General features: G+C 40.0%; 2 protein-coding genes and 2 long non-coding RNA genes across 4 annotated transcripts in view; 3 read left to right on the forward strand and 1 right to left on the reverse strand.

Moving 5' to 3' along the window:
- Window positions 1-8,877, forward strand: part of LOC115128399 (major histocompatibility complex class I-related gene protein-like) — a 49,350-nt gene extending 40,473 nt beyond the window's left edge. Inside the window, exons 6-8 of the mRNA XM_029658228.2 lie at window positions 5,188-5,211; window positions 5,563-5,612; window positions 7,799-8,877. Of these exons, the coding sequence (XP_029514088.2) occupies window positions 5,188-5,211; window positions 5,563-5,606 (68 nt within the window). The 3' untranslated portion in view covers window positions 5,607-5,612; window positions 7,799-8,877. The remainder of the gene's footprint in view (window positions 1-5,187; window positions 5,212-5,562; window positions 5,613-7,798) is intronic.
- Window positions 2,054-5,612, forward strand: LOC115128400 (major histocompatibility complex class I-related gene protein-like). The gene is made up of 7 exons (XM_065017746.1): window positions 2,054-2,248; window positions 3,642-3,914; window positions 4,034-4,327; window positions 4,433-4,714; window positions 4,912-5,034; window positions 5,188-5,211; window positions 5,563-5,612. The coding sequence occupies exons 1-5, from the start codon at window positions 2,179-2,181 to the stop codon at window positions 4,995-4,997; spliced, it is 1,005 nt and encodes a 334-aa protein (XP_064873818.1). The 5' UTR covers window positions 2,054-2,178; the 3' UTR covers window positions 4,998-5,034; window positions 5,188-5,211; window positions 5,563-5,612.
- A 6,408-nt stretch (window positions 8,878-15,285) lies between the features above and the next one.
- Window positions 15,286-16,718, forward strand: LOC135571449 (uncharacterized). The gene is made up of 3 exons (XR_010463824.1): window positions 15,286-15,459; window positions 15,741-15,852; window positions 15,947-16,718. It is a non-coding gene; the product is annotated as an uncharacterized LOC135571449 (long non-coding RNA).
- Window positions 16,719-17,615: 897 nt separating this feature from the next.
- LOC115129006 (uncharacterized) lies at window positions 17,616-20,130 on the reverse strand. Its single transcript, XR_010463825.1, has 3 exons — window positions 19,041-20,130; window positions 18,393-18,425; window positions 17,616-18,297 (listed from the first exon to the last, which is right to left on the reverse strand). It is a non-coding gene; the product is annotated as an uncharacterized LOC115129006 (long non-coding RNA).
- Between the last annotated feature and the right edge of the window lie 4,327 nt (window positions 20,131-24,457).

Here is a 24,457-nt window from a genome sequence, read left to right on the forward strand (position 1 = left end):
CAAATGATCTACACTGGTATTTACTGTTGCTTCACATAGTACACATTGTATTTTCTCCAATGATATCAAAGGGTATTACAATTTTTTTTGAAACACTTAATCCTAGAACACCACAGGTTATTCAAGTAATTGTTTCCAAAAAAGAGGCTGCTATCGAAGCATCATGTTATGGTATATTACCCCACATGTATGCTTAAAATTGGACCCGTTTTGCATAGCTGGTGCATGCGCTATGAAGCCAAGCATAATTTATTTAACAAACTATTAAAAAGCTTCAAAATGTAACTAAAACTTTGGCAAAGAAACACAAGTCAAATAGCATACAGTTGGCAGACATTTGACACCAACAGTCATGATCGGTCCAGGTAAAATGTTATCTTTAAATGTGGTGGACTGGGGCTGTAAGATGGCTGAGACTCTTCAGGTACCAATTGACACCACGGTTTAAACGTTAAATGGGCCAAAAACCATGGAAATATGTATCGTTTAGTTTGTCTTAAAGTCCATTGTGAGATGCCAGTTTTTTTTCCAGAAAATCTACCATTTTTTTGTTAAAGATGAGAGGTTACTTTTGCCCTACAAACAATGTCTTGATGAGCATAGAGTTGGGTGTGCAACAGAGGGACCTTATGTAGTGGACGTTAAATAGCTTTTCTGTCACAAAGCATTTGATATACAGATCTCTTACAGTTGTGATGATTGAAGTTTGTTTATTGTTCCATACGGTTTCCCGTGACTCTAAAGACTACACAGTAAGCTTGAAATAATGTATTTTTTATTTACTTTTAATAAAGGGGGGGACAGCTGCCAAAATGTCATTTTATAGAGGCCACAATTTTATTTGATCAGTGTTTTTGATATGTGATATGTCATTGTTAGATGTATTGAGTTGCAATATTGAGCTTTTTTATGTACCTGTATTGAAGTGAACAGAGGCCAACATTTCATTTCAGTCCACAATTTAATTTGATTGTCAGTATTTTGATGTATGTATTGCAAATGTCTTGCATTTAAGAATAAAGTTCTTTGTTAAATACTGACTTGTGATTTCTTGACGTTAAGTTTAGTTGTACAAATGCTATGCTTGACTGATAATATTCAATTCTATATTGCGTGAATTGGCAGTAGAGTTGTTCCCATGTTACTCTAAATAGAGTAAATTACAGTTTGTAGAGTTAAATATAAACACTGAAGAGAGTAGAAATAACTCTGAAAATTGAACTCTGCAACAAGTCATTTTTACTCTATTTAGACTGGAACCAAATGTTATCTTTTGTAGAGTATAATTGTATTCCATTTGAGTAAAATGTACTCAGATAAATGTACTGTGTAGAAAGACCAGAACCTAGGAAGAAACCTAGAGAGGAACCAGGCTATGAGGGGTGGCCAGTCCTCTTCTGGCTGTGCCGGGGGGGAGATTATAACAGAACATGGCCAGGATGTTCAAATGTTCATAGATGACCAGCAGGGTCAAATAATAATCAGTGGTTGTAGAGGGTGCCACAAGTCAGCACCTCAGGAGTAAATGTCAGTTGGCTTTTCATATCTGATCATGTCAGGGCATTTCATATGCAGCAGCTGTTAAAAGGGTTGAGGGTTTGAATGGTGCACTTGAAGAGTAATATGGTTGTGCATAGGCCTTCACTGCAGGCTGCAGGGGTTTCCTTTCACCAGCAGGACCAAGGTATTTAAAAAGTTAGGAAGGTGGATGTTTATAGATATGATGATAAATGGCTCTGCCAAGGTGGAGAAAAGGTCCAGGAAGACAAAAATCATTGTGGAAGCGGCAGAACAGTTCCTGGGGTTGAAAGATTGAAAGATTCTGAAGTTACATGGAATATTGTTACAAGCCGTACCACCCTCTCAGGTCCTAGAGCCTGAGAAGGGAGATATGGAGAATTGAAAGAAGGAAGTAATGTGAGTTTTGTTTTGTCAATGTAGCATTTTTATTTGGGTGGATTGGGTTAGTTTCCCTATCACGTATGGGTTTTCTTTTGACCTTGTTTTGGTTTCAACCGGTCCAGTTGGCGGCGGCAAAACACCCCTTTGGGTTGTAGTCAGCCAAAAAAAAACACAGAAGAAGGAAGGCAACAGATATTTGTGAAGGGGTTTTCCATCGACATATACTTTTAAAACGGGGATATAGCTTAAGAAAACGGTTGTAGTTTAATTAGCAAGATGTATAGACCTAATTTGATGTTTTTTGTTTTATATTTTTCACTAGAATGTATTTGCCGGAGCCAAAGCGGTAAGTTGTGTACTCGATGTCAAAAGTGAAAGTAAACGTTTACAGCCAGGCGTGGCAAAAGAATAATAAAACAATATTACTTTTAAAATCGCTTACCATATATACTGCTGTGGTCTATTAGCACAATAGTCTACTTGTTGTAATTGCATTTTAGCATTTGTAGTCGACCTTTACGTTTCTCCATCCATTGTATCGGTTACTGGAAAGCTATTGCGCACTTACAGGCCATGAACGGTGCAATAACAACACACATTTTTAATGAAGCATTATATACATTATTGAGCTTTAAAAAAAAAAAACTTTGCTTAGACCAACAAGGCATAGCATTATCTCCTTTTTTTAAATCACAAAGTAAAACATGTGCCAAGAAGATTTTATGTTTGTCATGTGTTTGCAATTATACAGTAGTCTATATACTGATAATGACTACTGCAATTGTACACACGTTTATTTGTTTAGCAGCAGCTAACGTTACTCATCCTGGGGTGCAAAAACAACAACATATCTTGACAACTAACAAAACACTTAAACACTCACTGATAGACAAGGACGGTCATACAATTTTAATTTTATAATACGATTATACAAAAACTAAAGAACAATACACGAACAAAGGAAATGCATATGATTTATTTTCTTGATATGGTAGAGAATCCGGGGGATAGCCCCGACCGGGACTCAAAGCTGGATCTAGCAGCTGTCAAGCCAACACCTTAATCATTACACCAAGAGGTCCGAACTACTTGAGTTCGGGTGGTGTTGTGTTAAAGGGCTCTTTTAAGATTTTGTCAATGAAGCCCTTTATCTACTTCCCCAGAGTCAGATGAACTTGTGGATACCATTTTTTAGGTATATGCGTCCAGTATGAAGGAAGTTAGTGGTACTTTTGAGAGCCAATGCTAACTAGCTGTACCCAAAGATTGTTAGTCATTGCGCTAACGCTATTTAGCAGTTGCACTAACGTTAGAGGTAGTTTCACAAGCCAATGCTAACTTCCTTCATTCTGGACACAGAGCCATAAACATTTGCTCACCTGACTTTGGGGAAGTAGATAAAGTGCCTCATGTCCAAAAATCGCAAAGTATCTCTTCAATATATTAATATGAAATAGGTTGATTTCTAAGTTGCAGAATGTGTCCCACTTCTCACTAATGCATGAGTTTGGGCTTATTTGTTATTGAGAAGCCACCTACCATTTAGACAACATCATGCAAGGCCACTCTGACACTATTAATTGAATACATTATTTTGTTGGCCGTTACAGATCTATGATATAGATAAATATTTAACATGCAGTCATTTCCTATTCATGTTTTACAGCATTGTATGAGTAACATGGAGAGAAGGCAGATTCAGACAAATTATCTCAATGTTAAAAATGTTTTCCCTACAGACATCTACTCCCTGAATTACATCTACACTTCACTCTCAAAGCCACTAGAATTGCCTGGAATCCATGAGTTCACTGCCATGGGTCTGATGAACAACCAACAGATCGATTACTATGACAGTGTGGCAAAGAAGAAGATTCCCAAACAGGCCTGGATGAGGGAGAAGCTGCCAGCAGACTACTGGGATAAAGGCACTCAGTCACGCAAGAGCAAGGAGCAGTGGTTCAAAGTTAATGTCGATATCTTGATGAAGCGCATGATGCACAACAACACTGGTGAGGGATCACCTGCAATTTGTCCTACGCTCACCGTTAATCTTTTAAAATTGTAGGTCATTAGTTACCCATGTATATTGTCATCATTGATCGTCTTTTTCATTTGTTTTTCCTCTCAGATGTGCATATCCTTCAGTGGAAACATGGCTGTGAGATTGACCAACAGAGTGACGGCACATTGAAATTCATAAAGGGCACAGACCAGTACAGCTACGATGGTGACGACTTCCTGGCCTTTGATGATGCCAATATGCAGTGGGTGGCCCCAGTTGTTCAAGCTCAGCCGACTAAGAGGAAGTGGGACGGGGTGCAGATCCTCAACCAGTACACCAAGGGCTACCTGGAGAAGGAGTGTGTGGACTGGCTTTCCAAATTCATGAAATATGAGGACAAAGAATTCAGTAGGGCTGATTGTGAGTACTTAAATAGTATAGCCTAACAAATGGTTAACAAAAATGACCATTTGTACATGTGAGATCAGAAATAATATTAATGTTCTCCGTTTATTCCCTCTTTAGCCCCTCCAAGGGTCTATGCATTTGCTAAAAAGGCCAAAACTGCAGGACATGTCCGACTGACCTGCATGGCCACAGGTTTCTATCCCAAAGATGTGATTATGCAAATTAAGAAGAATGGTGTTCCATTGACCGAACGTGATGGAGTGCAGTCTACAGGAGTCCTACCCAATGATGATGACACCTACCAGATCAGGATGAGTGTGCAGATCCCAGAGGCAGATAAGGAAACTTATGAATGTTATGTCGACCATAGAACTTTGAAGAAGCCAATTGTAAAATGGGGTAAAGTATGGCTAATTTGGTTTAGTGTTGTTATTGATGATTAATATGGTTTAGTGTTATTGACACAGGAAACAATCTTAATTTTAACCGAACAGCATACTAACAACAGCTTAGCAAGTGAAGCAGGAATGAAACTGAAATTAGCTTCTGGTTACATATTGTTGCTTTTTATAAATACTCTGCCTTTTGTTTTGCAGATGGAGAATGTTGTGATTGCAGTAGTGGCACTGCTGTAGTCATTTGGGCAGTCATCACCATTATTGTAGTTCTGATCTTGATTTAGGTGGTCCTGTTTGTTCTGCACAAAAGAGGGACAATTGGTAGGTCTTGATTTATATCAATTCAATTGTTTTTGTTTTTGTTAAATGTTAAGAAAAGATTAATCAACGGTACTGCTATGAAAGGTGGGAACTACGGCCTAAATCCATATGCATTATAACATTTTTATGTATTTTTCTCTTTACACATCAAAGTGATTCCTGGCTTGAAAACTACAGGTTAGTATCCCAGCCTCTCCCTCGGTCTGTATACATGTCATTTATCAACATAACGGTCAAATTGTTACGTATAACATACTTTTGACACTAGTTGTAAGGACAACATGATGCTTTTATATCAAAACTAACTGTTCATCCAATTGTAAAGACAGCCTATGTAACAATCAAGCATTTACTGTGTTTAGATATACTTTTTGGTTCTGAAAAATAAGGCCTATTTAAGACACTCATTACATGATCCTCTTCTGAAGAGAGTGGTTGCACCGACTACATTTATTTAAAATTACTTTTGAAAGTCACAGATAATTATGTTTTTTCAATGTACTGAAACTTTAGATTGTGTTTTTCCAGCTACTGGCAATGGAGTGGCATTTTCTGGAGTGAACACTTTATAGAGTATGGTAAGGCAACAAAGTCTGTAATGCCACAACTAAACAAATGACAGTACATGAAGTTAGGTGTTGCCTCAAGGAAAGTTGCTTTTCTGTGACGGACATACAATGTACACAAAACGAACTAAAAAGGCTGCGTTTTATAATGTAACATTTTACAGATGCTCTTATCCAGAGCGACTTACAGTAAGTAGTAAGGGTATACTATTTCTAGTACTGGTCCCCCGTAGGAATCGAATCCACAACCCTGGTGTTGCAAGTGCCACGCTCTACCAACTGAGCCACACGAGACACTGTAGAATTGTATTGTAGCTATACATTCAAACATCTACTGACATCTTCCTCTGTTTTTCTTCAGCTAATTTAATTTCACCTTTATTGTAACCAGGTAAGCTAGTTGGGAACAAGTTCTCATTTACAACTGCTACCTGGCCAAGATAAAGCAAAGCAGTGCGACACAAACAACACAAAGTTACACATGGAATAAACAAACATACAGTCAATAACACGATAGAGAAAAAGTATATATATACAGTGTGTGCAAATGAGGTAAGATAAGGGAGGTAGGCAATAAATAGGCCATAGTGGTGAAATAATGACAATTTAGCAATTAAGCACTGGAATGATAGATGTGCAAAATATGAATGTGCAAGTAGAGATACTGGGGTGCAAAGGAGCAAACTTTTTTTTTTTTATAAAATAAAAATCAACAGTATGGGGATGAGGTAGTTGGATGGGCTATTTACAGATGGGCAGGTGCAGTGATCTGTGAGCTGCTCTGACAGCTGGTGCTTAAAGTTAGTGAGGGAGATATGGGTCTCCAGCTTCAATGATTTGTGTAATTCGTTCCAATCATTGGTAGCAGAGAACTGGAAGGAAAGGCGGCCAAAGGAGGAATGGGCTTTGGGGGTGACCAGTGAAATATACCTGCTGGAGCGCGTGCTACAGGTGGGTGCTGCTATGGTGACCAGTGAGCTGAGATAAAACAGGGCTTTACCTAGCAAGGCCTTATAGATGACCTGGAGCCAGGCTATTTTGTAAATAACATCACCGAAGTCAAGGATCGGCAGGATAGTCAGTTTTACAAGGGTATTTTTGGCAGCATGAGTGAAGGATGCTTTGTTGCGAAATAGGAAGCCAATTCTAGATTTGCTTTTGGATTGGAGATGCTTAATGTGAGTCTGGAAGGAGAGTTCATAGTCTAACCAGACACCTAGGTATTTGTAGTTGTCCACATATTCTAAGTCAGAACCATCCAGAGTAGTGATTGCTGGCGATCGGTTGAAGAGCATGCATTTAGTTTCACTTGCATTTAAGAGCAGTTGGAGGCCACGGAAGGAGAGTTGTATGGTATTGAAGCTCGTCTGGAGGTTAGTTAACACAGTGTCCAAAGAAGGGCCAGAGGTATACAGATGGCAATGGTATACAAGTATACATATGGCAATACTAATGGCAATGGAGTGGCTGTAATGGGGTTAAAAGGAAATAGCAAGGTAAGACAACAGTCTTGAATCACACAAATACACTAAATCAATTAGGTTAGGTGTTGCTTCAGAAAGTTGATAGTAAATTACACATAAATGTATTCATAATGAGTTCTACAAGTATGTGTAAATACTAGCCAAATGATTGTAGATTTTGGTTTTGCTGTTCTCAAAACATTGAGAACATGGCTGACCCCAATATGAGAGATTCTGTGTGATCATTCACCATAGTCCAAAGGTTTCCTTGGTTACTCTATAAGACAAGCAATGTTAGTATGATAATAAACATGCAAGGAAATCTGAGTTACAGTATGCCAGAGAACAGAACAAGGCACTTATCAATCACATATACACTAAAAAACACTGTTTGCTTACAACACAATCAGCATATGTTTCATTAACATTAAACCTTTTTGGGGTGGCCAGATGTTGGGCAATATCAAATTACTGTATCATCTTTATGGACAGTTATTTTACAAATGTATTACTTCATGGTTAGTTAAAATAAAATAAAAAGCTATGTGATACAAGTAACCTATAATTAATTTAGATTCAATAGATTTTGCAGTACGTTAGATGACTGCTTTGTCTGACATTGTTGGTTGAGAGTTGTTTTTCCATGTCAGTAACAATAACTAATCAGTGTAACTACATTTTCCATTGTTCAATCTAATAATGCCCATATTTTCCATGTTGTCTAATTATGTGCAGGTGGATAGATGACCATTGGTGGCCAAACTGCCGGACCACGAAGGAACGTTAATTCATTTCACAATGTTATTGGATGGCTATTGATAACACTGTTCAGTTTCAATCTTATAAACTAGTGATGGAAATTATAGTTACTTTGATTCAATGTGCTAAAAACTGCTGCATTTAATGGTTTTGCTGTTCTTGAGTAAGTACTTGCTTCCAAATAGAGTCTCATAAGTGGGGTGGTTAGGCACCGTTTGGGTTGTCGTACATTTCATTGTTTTACTGTTACAGTGGATATTACTGTATGGAGAGGCATCTTTAAGGTAATTGTATTATTCTTCAGGGATTATAACTAGATTTGTACTAGATCAGGCTTATCTAAGCCAATTGGCCAATTAATGACATGCTCATATTTTAAGTAACATTTCAAAAGAGTTATAGACAAACATTGTAAATACTCTAAATATGAACAATGCTCTACAATATACAACACAATTTTTACAGATATTTGCAGGATATTAAAACAAGATATACAATATGGTAAAAACACTCATGAAACACACAAACGTGTTCGAGAAAATGTGCTTATTTGTTAATCAAAATATTACTTGAAATATCATTTGTTATGATTTCTATTTCAACCTAGGGCCCATTTCATAACCGTTCACTGGGTTACCAGGCTAAGACAAAGCTACACTCTTGAATTAATATGCAGTGAAGTTTCTTTTAATATCACATTTTAAACATTGATTTATGGAGAACACAAATAATTCTAACATGCAGCCTTGAAGGTCAAGACAAAAATATTTGATCTTTTATGCCAGAAACCTAGTCAGTGTTTTTTTTATGAATAGAGTCTCTAGTGTTATGCATCCTACCTGTGGACTAAATGCATTCACCAAATGATTTAATACATTTTGCGTAGCATTGCTGTTACTATTTACTAAACCACTATTTTTACAAGGCTTATTGCATACATACATGCCCACGGACGTACACACACGTACACAATGTATGTAACCTGTACTGCTTTTCAAATATCCTGTATGATTTGTTATTCTGAAGAAAATTAAATAAATAAATAATAAAAGCCACTTTTTTGCACATTCTATAATTCAAAATAGGGTCTACCATGTATTCAACAGTACATGCCAACATTTAGTTTAAAAGTTCCAAAAGTATAGCCTGTTCCACGTGAATTTATCTACAGGAGGATAGTATTGGCTAATGATAACGGAATTGTAAGCAACAGCGCATTTGCACAGAATTCTGATTATGAATGGTGTGCAAAGACAAGGTTTGACTATTGCTTATGAAGTACAGTTGCATCAGAGAAGAGACTTTGGACTTTGTATAACACCTGTTCAACTTAATGATCAACATCAACATTGGACTTTACTTGTTAGGGAAAGCTAAGAGCACACAGGCGTAGCATTGTGGGGCAGACCTGAATTAGACACAGAATATTTGTACATTTTAGGGTCATACAATACATGCGAGGGTTCAAAATGTATTTTGTTGTAGTTTTGCTCTTGTTTGGGACACTTTCAACAGTGAACAGCAGTAAGAAGGATTTTACTTCTACAAAATGTTTCATAAGTGAAAATGAAAGCTCTTGGCAGAGCCATATATATATATATAAATCACACAGTGGGGAGAACAAGTATTTGATAACCTGCAAAATTGGCAGTGTTTCCTACTTACAAAGCATGTAAAGGTCTGTAATTTTTATCATAGGTACAATTCAACGTCAATAAATCAGAAGTCAGTATTTAATATTTGTATCAAGTACTTGTTCTCCCCAGTGTGTGTGTGTGTGTATGTATGTATATATACAGTGGGGAGAACAAATATTTGATACTCTGCCGATTTTGCAGGTTTTCCTACTTAAAGCATGTAGAGGTCTGTAATTTTTTTATCATAGGTACACTTCAACTGTGAGAGACGGAATCTAAAACAAAAATCCAGAAAAACACATGGTATGATTTTTAAGTAATTCATTTGCATTTTATTGCATGACATAAGTATTTGATACATCAGAAAAGCAGAACTTAATATTTGGTACAGAAACCTTTGTTTGCAATTACAGAGATCATACGTTTCCTGTAGTTCTTGACCAGGTTTGCACACACTGCAGCAGGGATTTTGGCCCACTCCTCCATACAGACCTTCTCCAGATCCTTCAGGTTTTGGGGCTGTCGCTGGGCAATACGGACTTTCAGCTCCCTCCAAAGATTTTCTATTGGGTTCAGGTCTGGAGACTGGCTAGGCCACTGCAGGACCTTGAGATGCTTCTTACGGAGCCACTCCTTAGTTGCCCATCTTCAATGCTCTTACTGAGGGAAGGAGGTTGTTGGCCAAGATCTCGCGATACATGGCCCCATCCATCCTCCCCTCAATACGGTGCAGTCATCCTGTCCCCTTTGCAGAAAAGCATCCCCAAAGAATTATGTTTCCACCTCCATGCTTCACGGTTGGGATGGGTGTTTCCACCTCCATGCTTCACGGTTGGGATGGTGTTCTTGGGGTTGTACTCATCCTTCTTCCTACAAACACAGCGAGTGGAGTTTAGACCAAAAAGCTCTATTTTTGTCTCATCAGACCACACGACCTTCTCCCATTCCTCCTCTGGATCAGCCAGATGGTCATTGGCAAACTTCAGATGGACATGCACTGGCTTGAGCAGGGGGACCTTGCGTGCGTGTGTTACTAATGGTTTTCTTTGAGACTGTGGTCCCAGCTCTCTTCAGGTCATTGACCAGGTCCCGCCGTGTAGTTCTGGGCTGATCCCTCACCTTCCTCATGATCATTGATGCCCCACAAGGTGAGATCTTGCATGGAGCCCCAGACTGAGGGTGATTGACCGTCATCTTGAACTTCTTCCATTTTCTAATAATTGCGCCAACAGTTGTTGCCTTCTCACCAAGCTGCTTGCCTATTGTCCTGTAGCCCATCCCCAGCCTTGTGCAGGTCTACAATTTTATCCCTGATGTCCTTACTCAGCTCTCTGGTCTTGGCCATTGTGGAGAGGTTGAAGTCTGTTTGATTGAGTGTGTGGACAGGTGTCTTTTATACACGTAACGAATTCAAACAGGTGCAGTTAATACAGGTAATGAGTGGATAACAGGAGGGCTTCTTAAAGAAAAACGAACAGGTTTGTGAGAGCCGGAATTCTTACTGGTTGGTAGGTGATCAAATACTTGTGTCATGCAATAAAATGCAAATTAATTACTTAAAAATCATACAATGTGATTTTCTGGATTTTTGTTATAGATTCCGTCTCTCATAGTTGAAGTGTACCTATGATAAAAAATGACAGACCTCTACATGCTTTGTAAGTAGGAAAACCTGCAAAATCGGCACTGTATCAAATACTTGTTCTCCCCACTGTGTGTGTGTGTGTATATATATGTATCCTACATTATTTTTCAAATTAATAAACTTAATTTTGAATTACTAGCCTATTATGTATTTTAATGTTATGTTCATATTATTGATGACAACTCCAGATGTTTGTTTAATGGTAGGATAGGTTTGAAGGTCCTTATATTGCAATGTTTCCTTGTTGCTGTTGGCTAGTTCCATTGATTACACACATGAGAATGTTTTTTTAACCTGGCAACATAAAACAGTTGGAACTGCCAGGTGTCAGATGACAAGACTATATAGTATGACTGGCACATAAAAGTTCTTAGTCTCTGTTTAGTCTTATTTAGTCTCTTTCATTAGACTAACAAATTAGTCTAATACATAATTGAATTAAACAAAGTTTCAATAAAATAATGGATTGAGTGATCAGGTAGTCTAGATTTCATACCAAGACAATGATTATGATGTTACTATGCTTACAATTATCAATACTCATACCTTGTTTTTAAATTCCCATCACTGCCTCCTCACTTCTTTTACATCTCTACCCAGGAGTTGTGACTAACCCATTTGCTGCATTTTGTAACCATTAGAGAAATGGTCGCTGAGCTACATCTACACTGCCCTGTCAAACCAGTAGAATTGCCTGGTATCCGTGAATTCACTGCCATGAGTCTGATGAATAACTAACAGTGATTACTATGACAGTGTGTCAAAGAAGATTCTCAAACAGGACTGGATGAGGGAGAAGCTGCCAGCAGACTACTGGGAGAAAGGCACTCAGTCACGCAAGAGCAAGGAGCAGTTCAAAGTTAATGTCGATATCCTGGTGGAGAGCATGAGGCACAACAACACTGGTGATGGACCGCACCTGCATTTGTATCACTACATAGCCTACTGTTGATATTTTACTAAAACTCCAAGATAATTGATCAACTTCTAAGTACAATGCAAAGACTGGACTTGACCATACCATAGGTGAGTCAATCCCTCTTCTGTAGAGTACCTCGGCATGAATCATAAAACCTAGCGTTCAAACGGAAATGGTTCCAATGGGGGATTTTATAACCAGTTAACAGAAGGGATGTGTTTTGTGTAGACTTACCTTGGCGTGACGTTTTGACAACAGTAAATCTCTCGGTCAGGTGACGTTTATCAATATATTTGCCTGTATTTACCCGCAACAAATGAAATGTGAAGTAGCTGATAATGTGGCTATCATAAAGAACTACAAATGCAACGACGATATGGACGAAACTGCTGAAAATAATCTCTGGATTAACTATCTAATGTTAGCTAAATGTAACAATGAATACATTTGCTACATTTCTTTACATTTACCTGTTAGCGAAGGTGTCAGTTAGAGAGGACGTGCTAGAGTTTGCAGGGATTTGTAGTCTTGCAATATCTACTTTGATGCTAATTAGCATTTAGAATCTGAGAGTAAATAGAGCTGAATATATTGATAAAAATCACCTTGTCCGAAAGAAATTTACGTCACGCCAGCTAAGCCTATACGAAACACAGCCCTTATTTTAAGTGTGTCTAAAATCCCCTATGTTGAAAAACGATTGGAACTATTTCTCCATAAACATAACATTTTCACATGATACAATAATTGAACATGAATTGTCAAAATAATAATTTCTCCATATGATTTTATTTTTTACTTAGCAACTCGGCAAAAAAACATTTAACTTACAGAAATAAATATTCTTACCGCTGTCCACCGTCGAAAGTGTCGCAAAAAGGAACAAAAGTATGACGAAATACCTTTTGAACGCACACATGAATGTTTAACGGTCGGAAAATAATAATAATAATATGCCTAAATAAAGTGCTTCAAATTTCCTGGGGCCTGTTGCACAAAAGTAGAATTAAGACATCCGGGATAAATGACTCAGCTGAGCTCAATGAAGCCAAAACATGTGCGTCCAGGCTTAATTGGTTGCACAAAGACCAAGCCAGGATGAGCAGACACGGATTCATTAAACCAGGTGAAACCAATCCTGGATAGGTGCGCGCTCACGGCTCACTCAAATAGACCCCGCCACAGATCACAGATTAACTGATTTACCATGGCAACTAGAGCCGCGTACTTTTCCCCGTCGGAAGCACAAATCCTCATGGAGGCATACGAGGAGGTAAAAGATATAATTAAGAAGAAAGGCAACACCGCCACAGTGATAAAGCAAAGAGAAAAAGCGTGGCAAAGTATTGCAGACCGCCTGAATGCGTAAGTAGTGCACAATTACACACTCACCGCTCCGCTGAAACATCACAATTACAATTCAAATATTTAATTCACATCTCCAAAAATGCAGTTGTACTGTAATTATGAAACGGTTAAATTTTTAATTGAAATGCACTGCAGATATGAGTGAAATTGTGTAAAGTAACTCCATCACACTGTTTAAAGCTATGATACATTCTTTGATATTTTTACTGAAAACAAGACAAAAATACCAAGTAATTTTTTGCAGTGTGACTCCATTAAATGTGTGTGTGTGTGTGTGTGTAGATTAAACATGAACGGGCCAAAACGGACATGGCAGCAGGTCAAAATCAAATACAAGAACATTCTGCAGAATGGTATGGTCCCTGACTAATATTTAACAAAGCACAAGCATATATTGTACCCAGAAGGTGCCTGCTCACACATTGTCTGTACTGTTTTAGCAGTGAAAAAGAATACCCACAGACAAGGCACGGGTGGTGGGTCACCAAAGGCTGACCTTACCCCAGCAGAGGACATGGCCTTGGAGCTAAATAAAGGCAGGCCCGTCTTAGAGGGGATCCCTGGGGGGAAAGAGACGAGCATAGGTTCCTCCCAAGATGCCACCCGCTTCATTCAAGGTATGTCCTTCCATCTCTACATGGGATACAACCACATTCATATTGAATCAATTTGGACTGTCTGACTTTGGATTACCTATTGCCTTGCAGTGCCTGGCAGCACTGTGTTCCTGTTAGAGCCACCAGCACAAGCACCAGACGATGCTGATCCAGTGAGTACTCCATCAAAGGCATACTGTAGGCCTGGCATGTCTTGTCTACTAGCTTCAATATGAATCCGATTAAATGTGATAGGGTGAAGGCCCCAGTGCAACAGCACATGATGGAGACGATGATGAGGAGGAGACCATCTCTCTGGATTCCAGAAGGCATGAGGTATCATGTTAAGACTGTGAAAGTACTATTTACTCTACAATGGTGAGGAGTCCTCATCAAAATCAAAAAATCTAATTTCTTTTACAGGACCCATATGCTATACAGTGGGAAAACCAGCCTGGCAACATAGTGCGTATTAATAAAAGGACACCACATCCTGCCAAATTCCAGCTGCGCTAATTGTATTGTGTTCACAGAGCTCACAAGCTATCAGAAAGTTGTATGGCAACCACCTCCGGCGCCAAATAGAACTGGCAGACATAGACATTCAGTATAAGAAGAAAAAGATGGAAAATCTTGCACTGGAGTCCGAAATAAAAAAGAGGACAATTAGGAAACTGGACCTTGAAATAAAAAAACTTGAGAGGGAGGTGAGATATGCCTTCAATGTACACTGTATGCTAACTGTAACACAAATGTATTAATCATTATTTTTCTTTCCTCCCCCAGCTCCAAGAAGATGACACAGCTCAAAATAAAAATTAGGTATATTCTCGTAAAGTCAAGTGAGCCATGACATATGAGCTCTTATTGTGAGCACACAGGACGGTGGCATCTTTCTAAGGTTTTTTTATTTTCCCAGCAATCAGTACAACCAAGTCATCGTTATAAGGCATCGCCCTCTTTTGCCCACCCCCCAGCACCAGGTGTGGCCACTAGCCTATATGAAGGCCCAAAATTGTGTGTTCCTTTCTGCTCTGACAATGGCATGCCCATTCGTGCGAGATGTGGTGGATGAAGAAGCACTTGTGCTGAGGAGAGCCTTCAGGCGAGAAAGGGTCTTCAGGGACCGGTTGGACCCACTGGCCTTCCCTGATGACCATCTATATGAAAGATACAGGTTTTCTGCAGATGGCATCAGGTATCTATGCAGACTACTGGGTCCCAGGATTAAGCACCGCACTGCACGGAGCCATGCACTGAGTGTGGAGCAAATGGTTTGTGTGGCCTTGCGCTTTTTGCTAGTGGAGCCTTCCTGTACTCAGTGGGGGATGCAGAACAGCTGAACAAGGCCACAATTTGCCGCACAATAAGGAGTGTGTGTCTGGCTATCAAAGCATTAGCAGATGTCTTCATCTCCTTCCCTGGCCACAGAAGACTCTGTGACATCAAAGAGGAGTTCTATAGGATTGCAGGTAAGAGGATCTACAAATTACAGGACAACTGTTAACACATAGTAGGATACTCATTACTTTGTGTGACAGGTTTCCCCAATGTCATTGGTGCAGTGGACTGCACACACATAAGGATAAAAGCCCCCTCAGGTGCCCATGAGGCCGATTTTGTGAACAGGAAATCCTTTCACAGCATTAATGTTCAGGTGAACATAACTTTTTGATATTGTCCATTGACGAACACTCTGCATTGCCAGTGATGTGCATTGATTGGTGTAATATTCCTCATCTTATGATTTCAGATGGTCTGCAATGCTGACTGTGTGATCAGCAATGTTGTGGCAAAATGGCCTGGCTCAGTCCATGACTCCAGAATCTTTCGGGCCTCTGAAATCTATCAGTGCCTATCACAAGGTAAGCCACACAACCCCTATTTATAACCATCATGGCTGTGTCAAGAATATCACTGTGTTTATGAGGTAGTAATGATGAGATTTTGTGTTGACAGGTGAATTCTCTGGTGTGTTGCTGGGAGACAGGGGTATGGCTGCCAGCCTTTTCTCCTGACACCTTTCACAGACCCCCAGGAAGCACAGCAGGCCTACAACCATGCCCATGCCAGGACCAGGGCCAGAGTTGAAATGACCTTTGGCCTCCTGAAGGCACACTTTCACTGCCTTCACAAATTAAGGGTCAGCCCTGTTAGGGCATGTGATATTACTGTGGCTTGTGCTGTCCTCCACAATGTGGCCTGCCTGAGGAAGGAGAGGGCCCCCAGAGTGCCACCAGCCATGGACTGGGACAATCCGGCAATCTTCCCTGATGACGACAGTGGTCGGCTGCTGAGGGACCAATATGTGTTGAATTATTTTAGTTAGTATGTGTGCTTTCAATTTTGGTTAAATATGTCCTGCGGTGGCAGAGGAATTTGGGTTTTTTTGGGTTCGTTTTTTGACGAATTTGGCCTCTTATGATGTTTGTGCGGTATACTGTGTGTAATACAAGGCTGCAGGGAGGCTACTGCATCCATTCATTTGTCTGTTCAGTTGATGTGTATGGATTTGTCCTGCATTTATTTTAGTGTGCAGACATGCAGGGTGTGTTATATACCGACCTTTGAACGTGTATGTATAATTTTGTATAATATGCTTGGATTCTGTGCTTTCCATCTTGTAGAGTCACTGTGACTTCAGTTTCGAAAGGAGCTGATGGTTTACCTGCTTTGTTTTGTCCTTATTCAATAAAGGAACATAATGTTACACATTGTGTTTTTATATTCATATGGAATGTGTATTTGTTTATATGACAGAGTACTAGGGCCACACTGAAGAAAAAGGATAAAGTCATAAATTTATGAGGCTGGTTCTTTCTGCAGAAAAGCTACATATTGTTTTTACAGTTTTGATACTTATGACAATGTGATACTTAATATTCTGGCACATCAGCATGTCTTTGTTTATGAAACCATACTGAAGTACAATTTCACGAAATGCCCCACATCTGTCATTTTAACAACTGTCCTCCTTTAAAACAACTGGTTACAATATTATGACTTGTGTTTTTTTCCCCTCTGTGGCCCTAATATTCTATCCTTTTATATATAGCCTTATAGTCTATGGGAAACTGTAATTTTTTATCCAAAATCATTGAAATTAATGATCACAAACGTTTAAAAATAACAGTGGGTCTAGTTATGTGATAACAATGTATAGTGAGCAGTGAAATAACTATTGGTTTCCATTTGTGGTGACTGCTGACTGACATTAGGGATGAGATTAAATAGATCCTGGAATTTAGCCTGGTCTGGAGCAGGCTAGCTCCACAGAATAAATCTCCATGGTAATTTATACCATAACATTTCCTCCTGCCCCCTATCCATCTTTAGTGCAACCGGATTACGGATCAATTGAGCCAGGATCACCAAGATATCCTGGCTTAATCCCTTATCCTAGTTTTGTGCAACAGGCCCCAGGTGAGCTCCAGGCTTTCCTCATGGAACGTGGTCAAACAAGTTTGGTTGGTTATGTAAACTGTAACTGTACAATAGAAATCTAATTATGGTTCCAGCACCAATACATATGGTAAGAAAAACATGAAAACACACATGTTCATTTTCTATATCTAAAATGTGATTCACAAAAATGTTATTCATGTGAAAACACATTTATTTTGGCACATTTTATTCTGACAAGGAATCCCACTACGATTTTCAAAAGATCAAAATGAATCATAAACTTAATTTCCCAAGCCTATCTGATCAGAATGGTAAATGCTTGGAAAGGAATACATCCAGATTCACAGTGTTTGTTGATTAACAAAACAGAATCACACGTTCTTTGGTTTGGATGCGCTGTCAGTCACTTTAATGTCTGAGAGAATAGAGAGAGAAAGTCATTATGGGAATGGGTGCTTGCTTTTTATACTCAGGGCCATAGCTGCAGTAACAGTAGGAATTCTACAGATAACTATGAATTACAGTAGAAGTTCAATATTACCAGAGTCGTGGGTGGACAAGGACCCATTTCATGAACCTAAAGAAATACATAGTAGTGGTGTGTTATTGTTACATGTCCATGTAGTCTCTTGATGTTGATATTTGTTGGGATGTTTGGGGATGTTGGTTAATATATGGTTTGTAGTGTCAAGGCCTGTAGTTGGATGCAGGGTGGTATGGCTGCTGGCACCAAATCTGTTAAGTGCTCAGATACTGTTTGTTATACAATCAACATAAAAAAACTGCAACTTTTAAGAATGAGATGGGAGGCCACGATTGTATAAAAAAAGAATAACAATGATAAATTATGTTACCTCCATTAGCCAGCATTGCCTCCCTGTCTAGACGTTCGTTGCTGCCTTGACCTGAAACAGCAGAACTTCCATAGTTTCAACTGCATTCACTATGTACTTAAGGAATATACAGTAAAATAACTGGCAATACTTTTGAATAACATTACCAGAGTCAGTGCTGCTAGCGCCATCCTTTATCACTGGGAAAATATAATATTATCACTCTTTAATTAGATACAGATATACAGTATTGAGTGTTATATAGGCCCATAGCCTATAGGCACATAGCCGGGTGAAGTAGAAATGCTGAGGGTGCTGCAGAACCCAGATTGGCCTTTATTTGTGAGGCATTTATAAGTTACATTCTAGAAGGATCAATGGGTATGGTATGTATAATGAATTTATAAGTCCAAAAATGCATGTAGCAACGACAGATTTCCCCTTTAATTGTGAACTGCTTTACAACGCTGATATTCTGCATGATCGCTACAGATTGAATCGAGCCCTTAGTTGTCACGCCCTGACCTTAGAGAGATGTTTTATTTCTCTATTTGGTTAAGTCAGGGTGTGATGTGGGGTGGGCATTCTATGTTTTGTTTTCTATGTTTCTATGTTTTGGCAAGGTATGGTTCTCAATCAGGGACAGCTGTCTATCATTGTCTCGGATTGGGAATCATACTTAGGTAGCCCTTATCCCTCCTTCAGTGTGGGTAGTTAACTTTGTTTGTGGCACTTAGCACTGTAAGCTTCACGGTTGTTTTTCGTTTCTTGTTTTGTTGGCGACATTTGAAATAAAAAGAGAAATATACACTCACCACGCTGCACTTTGGTCCACTTCCTTTGACGGCCGTGACATTAGTGTTAATGTCTAAAAAGGTGTCCAATAATTCATTGCAAAGAGATTTTCTTTACCGTTCCAGCTGTGTATTTGATCTGCACATGTGCAGAACCGGGTAGTGCAACCCCCCTCTATTATGCCCGAGTGAAGTGAATGTTCCCTGAGACTGTGGTCTTGGGGAGAGCAGTTAGTGATATTCGTCAGTTTTAAGTATTAAAGTATCTGGATTAGGCCATAAACGGAGTTCCCAGATAAGTAAGGCCTGTTCATGTGGGGTTTTGACCTACGATTTACCACACACACCAGCACGCATGCACAATTTACCGGATACCATGGGATTTATTTTGTGGGATCTTTTCTATTTGGTTTTAAATTGGGTATGCAGAATGATGGAAATGTTTGAAATGTCTGAAGGGTTTCGGAAGGACAGGGAAAGAAAATGGATAGGAAATATTTAAACGGCGTTGAATGCCCTGTATCCTGACTTTCTGGTGAGGCCTGATCAATCTCATTAGAAAAAATTGAGGTCGGGGTGATAGTGGTATCATCCCCATAGACTATGTATATTGTTACAGGAGATAGCTCGTAGGAGAGGGAGGACAGCTAACTGCACAATGTAGGGACTATTACACATACCCAGATCATGGTGAAAGTAGCAGAGATAGTGTTGGCATTTCAGACACTTTCAGGAAACCGGTGACTCAGAGTTTTGTCAGGTTGGATATTCTTCCAACATCGTTGATCTCTTTCCCATTTATAACAGCCAAACAGACAGCGAACACTTGACAGATTCCATGCAGTAGTTATTCTCACTGCAGTCGCTATAGGGACAATAACTGAAGGAGGCGAAAGTGACCGCATGGAATTGGACTACGGCGCAAATTGGGGATTTTGAGGTGGGCGTCATGGGCAGTGTAAGTAGTAGCCGGGGTTTCTGTAGTAGCATTGTAGGGAGAGTCTGTTGTCAGGAAATGACCCATGCGTTGCAATGTGTATATTCCCAGGTGAAAGCGGCACATGAGGAGCAGGAGATAAGAGAGCACAACCTCAAGAGGATGTAGCGTTGATTAGGGATACGCATTTGGCTATTAGGTGACGTGCCTATCAGGTGGCAATGGAGGAGGAAGGAGATGGGGAACAAAGTGAAAATGACATGGCTTGGGAACACCTCTTGGATCCTGTGGTCTGACGGGGAAGACTGGGCGAAAGCATGAGGAGGGTTTTTAGGGCTTTCATTTTTGCCAAACTCAGCAGAAAAGTATCCTGAAGGCATAGTCAGGTGAAGAGAGAGTGGGAATTGTAATGAATTTGTATGTATAATTATGCATTGCTTACCACATTGTTAATACTGTTATGTTTTGTGTTTCTCGTTGCTTTTCAAGTCTTGTGCTATCACTCTCTTAGGAACCAGAAGGAGAAAGTTGAAATGGAAGAAGTCAACAGCTCCAGCGGACACATTATTATCAGTGTTCTACGAGAAATGGAAAAAAGATTGTGCTTGGTATGACTATAGAATGGAGACCATAAGTCTCCGAGTTTGTAAACCTCACCGTGAATGATAATTATGTTGGTTTTTTTGTTCATGTTTTGTTATCATTGTTTGTTCATTTATTTATAAGTAATTTCCAAGTTTATGTAAGATGAACAGCAGGAAGCTATTATTCAAGAGGAGGGACTGTTGGGTTCTGAGAATATGAAATATACTTATTCATGTCACTGAGGGACATCTACTCTACTCTCCCCAGTCATTTGTTGTGGAGAGACATTTGGTACAGTGGTTGCTTGCCCATGGCAGGGTTGTCACCAGGTAAACTACAGGATATGTAGCTAATCTAACTATTCTCAAAGACTTGCAGACCTACAATTAAAGTCGCATTAACTTTGTAATTGCACTTTTGAACATAACAAGTCCAATGTTGTTGATTATAGCTGAGTATGTGTGGTGATACTATTAGGTAACGTTTAGGTGAAAAAAAGACTGTGGGGTTTACCAAACAATTGTACAAAAAGACTGTGGGGTTTACCAAACAATTGTACAAAAAGACTGTGGGGTTTACCAAACAATTATTAACCATTAACCATTTAGAAATAACTCATGTTTGTTTTCATTGCAAAGGTTGCTTTTATCCCTTATCATAAATCACGTGGTACATTAGTCATAAACAGGGCAGACAGAGGAGTTACTGTAGTTCTGATCCAGAACAGGTTTGTCAAGGAAGTAAAACACTGAAGAATAACAAGCATGCTGTTTGACACAATGAACTTAGGTGTACTCCACATACTTTCTAGGTGTACTCCACATACTTTCTAGGTGTACTCCACATACTTTCTAGGTGTACTCCACATACTTTCAGGTTCAGTATAAAGATCGACAAGGATAAGATCCTCCTTCAAGATCAAAACAACTTTACTGAAAGATTGTCGTGATGTTCCTACACAAGCCACACACAGTAGTAGAAGAGCATTATTGCGACAGAATACAATGACTTTGGAAAAAGTACATTGTTTTGTTTAGGTTCAATGTTTGTTTTTGGCGCTGCTCTATGGACATCATTGAAGACCGAACGCCCACAATGATGACGCTGTACCCATTGAACCCATTTTGTTTTGTTACAATCACATACTTCCTCGCTAACACACAGGCATTGATGGTTGTGCTATTGTACACTTTTTAAAAGATATCCATTACATAGCGTTAAGTGTCCCTCTTTGCTAAGTGTCCCACTTAACCAAAACTCACCCTAATGGGATATGGTTTATCTAATCTTGGGTGTATATTGCTATATCCATTTTTTTTTTTTTTTTACCTCAACAGAATGGTTTTCTTTCTAGTTATTTTACCATCTGAATTTAAGGGGATTTGTGGCTACATAAACACACTCAGAAAGAAAACAGTTGTAAGGCATTTAATGTTTGCCAAAGATCAGTGGTGAAAGTAAGGAGGTAAGGTCCAGTATGGCGTCCCGGCAAAAATAAATAGTGGGGGTACGCCGTACTCGTAAAACGTGAGCCTATCACTATCAATACACCATGCCCTCAAAAATATAGGCTATCACACCATTATTTAACATTACTGCATGTCTTCCACATGAAACATCTTTGAATTACATTTACATTTAAGTCATTTAGCAGACGCTCTTATCCAGAGCGACTTACAAATGGACAACAGTGGATGCATTAATTCACCTTAAGACATCCAGTGGAACAGCCACTTTACAATAGTGCATCTAAATCTTTTAAGGGGGTGAGAAGGATTACTTTATCCTATCCTAGGTATTCCTGAAAGAGGTGGGGTTTCAGGTGTCTCCGGAAGGTGGTGATTGACTCATCGCTGTCCTGGCGTCGTGCTGTTCAGGGAGTTTGTTCCACCATTGGGGGCCAGAGCAGCGAACTGTACTTCCTCAGTGGTAGGGAGGCAGAGCAGGCCAGAGGTGGATGAACGCAGTGCCCTTGTTTGGGTGTAGGGCCTGATCAGAGCCTGGAGGTACTACAAGGTGCAATGCATTCCCCTCACAGCTCCTGGAGGCAAGCACCAAAAACACACTACAATCTAGCGGATACAATGCATTTCAACTGGAAGCCAGTGGAGAGAGCGGAGGAGCGGGGTGACCGTGAGAGAATTTGGGAAGGTTGAACACCAGACGGGCTGCTGGATACAATGCATTTAAAAACACACTACAACTGGATACATGCATTGGATGAGTTGTAGGGGTTTAATGGCACAGGCAGGGAGCCCAGCCAACAGCGAGTTGCAGTAATCCAGACGGGAGATGACAAGTGCCTGGATTAGGACCTGCGCTGCTTCCTGTGTGAGGCAGGGTCACTACTCTGCGGATGTTGTAGAGCATGAACCTACAAGAACGGGCCACCGCCTTGATGTTAGATTGAGATCGACAGGGTGTCTCTCCAGGATCACGCCAAGGTTCTTAGCGCTCTGGGAGGAGGACACAATGGAGTTGTCAACCGTGATGGCGAGATCATGGAACGGGCAGTCCTTCCCGGGAGGAAGAGCAGCTCCGTCTTGCCGAGGTTCAGCTTGAGGTGGTGATCCGTCATCCACACTGATATGTCTGTCAGACATGCAGAGATGCGCCACTTTCGCCACCTGGTCATCAGAAGGGGGAAAGGAGAAGATTAATTGTGTGTCGTCTGCATAGCAATGATAGGAGAGACCATGTGAGGTTATGACAGAGCCAAGTGACTTGGTGTATAGCGAGAATAGGAGAGGGCCTAGAACAGAGCCCTGGGGGACGCCAGTGGTGAGAGCGCGTGGTGAGACAGATTCTCGCCACGCCACCTGGTAGGAGCGACCTGTCAGGTAGGACGCAAAGTTGCACCCCTTCTGACAGCGTCCCGCCGGAGATGCCCAACTCGGAGAGGGTGGAGAGGAGGATCTGATGGTTCACAGTATCGGAGGCAGCCGATAGGTCTAGAAGGATGAGAGCAGAGGAGAGAGAGTTAGCTTTAGCAGTGCGGAGGGCCTCCGTGATACAGAGAAGAGCAGTCTCAGTTGAATGACTAGTCTTGAAACCTGATTGATTTGGATCAAGAAGGTCATTCTGAGAGAGATAGCGGGAGAGCTGGCCAAGGACGGCACGTTCAAGAGTTTTGGAGAGAAAAGAAAGAAGGGATACTGGTCTGTAGTTGTTGACATCGGAGGGATCGAGTGTAGGTTTTTTCAGAAGGGGTGCAATTCTCGCTCTCTTGAAGACAGAAGGGACTTCTGAATTAACAATTAACAGGGAATTAACAGGGTGGTATATGCTCCAAATTGTGTTGTGGTTTGAGGAGAACACTTACATTTTGTCAAGGTGGAGATGAGTGGCCGAGACCGAGGACCACGTGGACAACAGTGGATGCATTAATTCACACTACAAGTGTAGGCCTAATGACAATGGCAGAATGTCATTACAATATTACATGTCTCGTTCGTTATAAGGATCGGACCAAGGCGCAGCGTGGTATACGTACATTCTTATTTATTTAAAGAATGAACACTGAACAAACTGACAAAATAACAAAATGAACCGTGACGCTATACAAATGAGTGCTGACAGGCAGGTATTTGTCTAAGAGTATTTCTCATCCATTTTCACGTAATGCTGTTCATTCGTGATGTACAATAAAGTGCAAACTCTTTGTGCAGTGCAGTTCAGTTCCAATTCAATTACATTCACTTTAATTGCTTCTGATAAACATTAATCTATTATTTCAGTTCAGGCAAAATTATGATCCTTTGTTCGATTAGATTTATTTGACCATTTAAAAGCACACTACAATCTCCCCTGGATACAATGCATTTAAAAACACACTACAACCTCTGAATACAATGCATTTAAAAACACACTACAACCTCTGGATACAATGCATTTAAAAACACACTACAATCTCCCC

Source organism: Oncorhynchus nerka, linkage group LG4, assembly GCF_034236695.1.
Source record: "Oncorhynchus nerka isolate Pitt River linkage group LG4, Oner_Uvic_2.0, whole genome shotgun sequence".
NCBI lineage: Eukaryota > Metazoa > Chordata > Actinopteri > Salmoniformes > Salmonidae > Oncorhynchus > Oncorhynchus nerka.